Source organism: Crocuta crocuta, unplaced genomic scaffold (assembly GCF_008692635.1).
Source record: "Crocuta crocuta isolate KB4526 unplaced genomic scaffold, BGI_CrCroc_1.0 scaffold228, whole genome shotgun sequence".
NCBI classification, from domain to species: Eukaryota; Metazoa; Chordata; class Mammalia; order Carnivora; family Hyaenidae; genus Crocuta; species Crocuta crocuta.
The window spans coordinates 379410-385409 of record NW_027532820.1 but is presented as its reverse complement, the minus strand read 5'-3'; the positions used below and the strand labels follow the sequence as shown (position 1 = coordinate 385409).

The following is a 6000-nucleotide window of genomic DNA, read 5'->3' as shown; positions in this document are numbered from 1 at the left end:
AGCGACGACAACTGATCTTCCAAGTCTGTCTTTTCATAACTTCTGTTTCCAAACCTCTAAACTTGTGGAATTTGAAGGGGATTTTGTAATTGCCATGGTAGTAAATATTTTCAAATATTAAGTGAGCACCTGTTTTAAGAAATAGGTTTAGCAGTCTTGTGAAAAGCCAACCGTGTTATCTTGGGGTTTAAATATTATTTTATGAGAGGTGATTTCTCATGGTTTGGTTCATACCAAGCACTATAGTATGCAAGGCATTTACACGGAGTCCCTCACCTCTCAATTTCGCTCATGTTTATCCAAACAAACTTGGGGAACTTGTGCCCTTCTTGCCTAGGCCATGGTTCGAACTTTGATTCTTTTATTCCACTATGGTTGAGTTCATTGATGTAAAGTTACGTTTACAGAAGAAACTGGAATAGGTTTCCAAAGGCTTTATGGACAATCAGAGGCATATTCGTGAAGAGCCAGTTTTGTGTCTGCTTTCAACATAGATCTGGAGTCCTGGGATCTGCCTTGTGGTCTGCCCCCACCTTTAGGCTGTTCTGAACCCAGAGCAGAATGGTCTCCACAGCTCTCCTCAGCTTGGCATTGCCTGAGATCAGGATTGCTGCATGTATCGAGGGACAAGCTGCTAGAATCCCCACGCAGATCATTACCCCGATCTTGTTGTGCCACAGCATCAGTAAAGGGACTGAAATGAGGGCAGCACAGAATGACACCACGTAGAGGCAAAGAAAGGAGACGAGAGACCTGAGGGCTCTGATATGGGCTTCCAGGCTCGGGTCGCGGGAGTCTTTGGTTTTGGCCCTCATTGTCCTCATGTGCCTCCCCAGGGAGATAATCAGCACCCCAGAAGAAACCAGAAAAAACAAGAATGGTGGGATGGACCCCAGGGTGCAGAAGATGAAGGAATAATAGAAATTGAGTTTTGCAATTTGCAAATTGAATTCCGTATTATTCACGAATAGCATAGTTGTGAATGTGAAGCCAGGTCTACTAAAAAAGTCCCCCAAACAGAGAGCGGTGCAGATGGAAGAGAAAAGCACTGCACCCAGGAGCATCTGGGGGACCTTCCGGGAGACCCAGCTTGCCAAGCAGAACAAGAGGGAGTGAGAGAAACGGGCAATCTTGGAGCAGTAGAGAAGACTGAGGCAGGTGGTGAGCCAGAGGCCAACTTGGTTTGTGACCATCCAGAGCATGATGATGGTCTGGTAGCTGAGGCTCAGTGGATCTTTCATCCTCTGGAAGTATGTTAGCTGGATGGCATCCAGAAACAGCAGCCCATGCAGGAAAAGCCGGGTGAGGCTGAGACTCAGAAGAATAAGATCACAGTTGCTCAGTGGCTGCCTCCTCACCACGTCCCAGAAATTCACCAAGAAGATGAAGGCGTTGGCCAGGACCCCCACTGTAAACTCCAGGATCGAAAGAAACAGAAAGGCACTCTTGACTTCATAGGACACAGTTAGGACAGGAGTCAGAGCCAACATGATGTCTCTTCTTACTTGGTTAATCTAAGTCTCACATACCTCCTAGCAGAGGAGGGTCGGTGTACATTATAAGCCAGGACTTCTCCTTCACAAAGCATCAGGCCCTGGCCCTAGATCTGTGCCCAAGTGAGTGAATAAAAAATTCTGACAGCAAACTTAGAGGGATATTGTTGCTTTAGAATATCTCTTGGATACACACAAGGGCTCATTGTAAGAGTAGAAGAGTGATGGTTCTTTCTCTTGGGTGATGCAGAAGCTTTTCATAAACCCAGGTGTGTCTGTACAGCAGCCTTCCCAGAGGGCCCTGGCATAGCAACAGGGATGCAAACGAGACAGGGTCTCAGTTCCCCAAGTCTGGTTTTGCATGCCCATCTGGACCTGCATGGGAGGAGAAGGGATTGGGATTTGCTTATGGCTTTGAAGGGAACTGGCAGCAGGCAAATCATATCTTCTTGATGAGCTAAAGTTTGAAATGGTGCCTCTTTCCATTTGCATGCCTTCTTCTATCACCTCTGAGGCATGAGGCTTATCCTAGACTTGGTTTTTAATGTGGATGAGCGCGTGGCTCTTCCCCTGGCATCAGCACAGGAGTTACGGCTGTCAATGCCAAAGATTTCATTTGAGCATCATCCTCATTCTAAGCCCCGTGCTGGCAAGAGTACCATTTCCATGACCAAGACCAGCGCCTGCCATGAAGGGAGAGGGTAGGGGGTGATCTGGCCTGGATTATTGCAGAAGCCTTTTAACTTAGTGCTCTGCCTTCCATCCCCATTGTCCTTACCCCATTTTCCACAAAGCAACAATAGTGATCCTGCTATAAATATAACTAAGATCATGTCATTGCTCTGTCCAAGCTTCTCAGGAAGCTCACCATAAAAGCAAAGCCCTTACAGTGACCTGAGGCTCCCCCTGTATGCCTGTATATCCCTGATACCTAATCAGGGCCTCTGTCCGGGGTACTTACTTCCTCCTTCACCCCACTCCAGCCTTATGGGCCTGTTTCATGTTCTGTGAACTCACCATGCATGCTCCCACTCACCACACACTCTGAACCCTTGAACTTTCCATTGCCTGGATTGCTTTTCCTCCATTTACTCAGGTGTCTCAGTTTCTTCTCAGAAGTCACCTTATCAGAGGGACTTCCTTGATCTTCNAACCCATGAACCGCGAGATCATGACCTGAGCGAAAGTCAGACGTTTAACCGACTAAGCCACCCAGGCGCCCCTCCTTGATCTTCTTATAAGTGGCATTACTTAGCCACATCTTGAATGCTTATTATTATCCTATTCTATTTTCCTGCATATGCTCAGTTATTTATTGCCCACTAAAACTACAAGCTTCATGAAGACACATAGCAGGGACCCAGTAAATATTTTTTGAATGAATGAAATGTCCACAAATGAAGCATTTATTAGTCTTTAACATCCCCGTGGATTGTTTATCTAGTTTTAATATTCCGAGGCATTATATTCTAACATATACCTAACATACTTGGCTACAATTTCTGACGTATAGCTTTCTCCCTTTTTAAACATTTCCACGTGTTTGGTGTGCTTGGGCCTTCTGGCATCTCTAATTGTCCTTGATCTCTAAAGGAAGATGAACTGATTTTATGATCACTTCTGCAAGTTCTGTAAAAATTCAGGCTAGTTACTCAATGAACATTTGGAGAGCCTATCATTTAGAGACTGGATTTTTTTTTTTTATAACACTTCCGCCTGATCTGGTGCTTCTTCTTCACTCTTACAAATGTGACTTCTCCAGTTTTTTTTTTTTTAATGTTTTATTTATTTCTAGGAGAGAGAGAGAGACAGTGTGAGCAGGGGAGGGTCAGAGAGAGAGGGAGACACAGACTCCGAAACAGGCTCCAGGCTCTGAGCTGGCAGTCAGCACAGAGCCCGACGTGGGGCTCAAACCCACGAACCTCGAGATCATGACCTAAGCGAAAGTCAGACGCTTAACTACAGTTCTTTTATTAGTGTCCTTCTTGTCTCATCCAGTCTCTCCCTCCTGCTGTGGAGTGGAGGACAGGGAAAGGAAAGGAGAAGTTGAACGGTTGGTTTGCACCCTGTCATATTGTAACATTTCCTCCAAGAGGTGGAGCCTTTGCACTTCTGCTCTTCTGTGTGCTCCCAGCCTCGGGCCTCACCGGCTCTTTTTGCTAACTTTTCACAGTCTCACTCTGGGCAGATTGCTCCTGTGAGTGGGCTCACAGTTCCGTAAAGCACCCTCGAGGAACAGAGCTCTGTGTTGAAACTGTGGAAGCAGGCGCCTCTGGAACCAGCTTCTCTAAGGTGGAGAACTGGCTCTGCCACTTCTCCTCTGTGTGACCTTGGCAAGTAATGAAATCTTCTATATTTACCTATATGAAATGGAGATCACAATCAAAATAACACCTGCCTCAGAGGGTTGGGAGGATTGCCTGAATTGCCAGATACAGCATGCTTGGCATAGTTCTTGGCACATAATGTTTGGTCAGTAAATGTTAGCTATAGGACCACCATATCACCTAGCAAGCGCTCTTCTGGATATATAATCAAGGGAATGAAGTCAGTACCTTGAAGAGATATCTGTTCTCCTATGTCTATTGCAGCATTGTTCCGAATAGCTGAGATATGGAAACAACCCAAGTGTCTGTCAATGGGTGGATGGTTAATGGTTAAAGAACTTGTGGCATATACATACAATGAATGTTATTCAGCCTTAAAAAAGGAGATCCTGCCATTTGCAACATAGATGAAACTTGAGGACATCATGTTAAATGAGAGCAAGAAAAACACTGCAGGATGCCACTTATATATGGGGTCTAAAAAGAGTTGAATTTATAGAAGCACAGAGTAGAATGGTGGTTACCAGGGCTGGGGGGTGATGGGGAGATGTTGGTCAAGCAGTAACGTACTCTTAGGAAGTGTGGAGGCTGAGGATGCATCCCCATGGATCCAGTGTCCCCAGATAATTAGACAATGAAATGGGCCCCGACAAACTGGAAGAGTCCTCCAATCACTGCCATTTTGACAGAAGTTCAAACCCGTTTGAGACCCAGAATCCTCCTATCATGATTTAACAGCTCCCACCAGGGGGCGCCAGATCACTGTGAGGCCTCAGAGCCCTGGCCTGCCTACAGTGTGGGCTCAGCCCAGACATTTATATAATCTTGCAAATACGCGGCCCCATATTTTACAGAATTGAAATTGTAGATTCCACTTACTATTTTATAGCAGGATGAGTATCCTTTAAGTTCACAGCTACCCTGTGAAGATCATAATGCTGCTTCCATTTTATTTGTTTGTTTATTTTTGAAAGAAAGAGAGTGCGAGTTGGGGAGAGGAGCAGAGAGAGAGAGGGAGAGAATCTTAAGCTGGCTTCACACCCAGCGTGGAGGCCAACATGGGGCTCAGTCTCACGACCCTGGGATCACGACCTAAGCCGAAATCAAGAGTCAGTTGCCTAACCAACTGAGCCACCCAGGTACCCACTATTTCCATTTTATTGACAAACCAAGCAGAGTTTCAGGAAGGTGAAATAGTTTGATATCTCTTCCAGGATAGCTAATGTGCTAAGTGAGGAGCTGGGTTTCTAATTCCACACATTCTGATTTCGTGTTTGGTGTTCCTTCCTCTAAGTCCAGATACCAATCTGTAGAGCGGGGTGCAATGGCTATCCTTATTTGAGCAAAATGCCTGGTAACATTCTTTCCAATCTGAGCCCTATTTTGAATGGATTTATTTTGGGGGACGGCAGCTGAACCCTTGGGAAGTACCTTGTGAAGGTAGAAGGAAAGGGAGAGGGAGGGATGAACTATCATCTCATTCTAAGGAAAAATAAAAAGTTCAGCCTGGGGGGTTCATATCTCAGGAAACCACTATTCCGGGAGGGAAGGGGGTGGGAGAAATCTTTGTAGGCTCAGTTAAGATCACTGAAAGGAAATGTCTATCTTCCCAGCAATGTATAAATATAAGTATAAATGAAATTCCTCAGAATATCTTCGAGTAGAGCTGGGCTGAGGCTGTCCTTGATTCCCTCTTATTGACTTCCTATATCGTCTTTGCTTCCACACCACCACTCTGTTCACACCAGTATTATAGTACTTACAGCATTTTTAAAAATATATGTTGGTTTACAAGTGTGTGTCCCCAGTTATACAGTTATTCAAAAACAGGAATTGTGTATTATTCATTCTTTGCTCCTCATGGTACATGGCACATGATTGTTGCTCATTTATTTGGCCATTTGCTTTAAGTCCAGGGCAGTGATATGATCAATCGTGTCTCCTTATGAATGTAGTGTGTAGGCCCTGCTTGAATGTAAGCGAATTCACTCCAGAATTCAAACATGTTTCCTGCACTGAAGATTAAAGGCTGAAAGTCTCTCACAACCTAGTGTGTAGCCATTCAGGATAGCACTTATCCTAAGGGAATTAAAAATCAGGTGCTGGAACTTGACCCAGTGACAACTGGAGCCAGCAGAGTACAGGCAGGGTTCTGAGAGACATGGCGTTAGTCATTGGCC

At 45.1% G+C, this 6000-nt stretch overlaps 1 protein-coding gene across 1 annotated transcript; it reads right to left on the bottom strand.

Annotated features, from left to right (window-relative positions):
- Nucleotides 1-485: 485 nt before the first annotated feature.
- On the bottom strand, nucleotides 486-1490 carry TAS2R38 (taste 2 receptor member 38). Its single transcript, XM_077781027.1, has one exon. It carries the CDS (start codon nucleotides 1488-1490, stop codon nucleotides 486-488), a length of 1005 nt encoding a protein of 334 aa, XP_077637153.1.
- Nucleotides 1491-6000: the final 4510 nt, after the last annotated feature.

What these genes read in the sequence shown, in the direction of transcription:
- TAS2R38 (XM_077781027.1), bottom strand. Translation starts at nt 1,490, where the DNA reads ATGTTGGCTCTGACTCCTGTCCTAACTGTGTCCTATGAAGTCAAGAGT.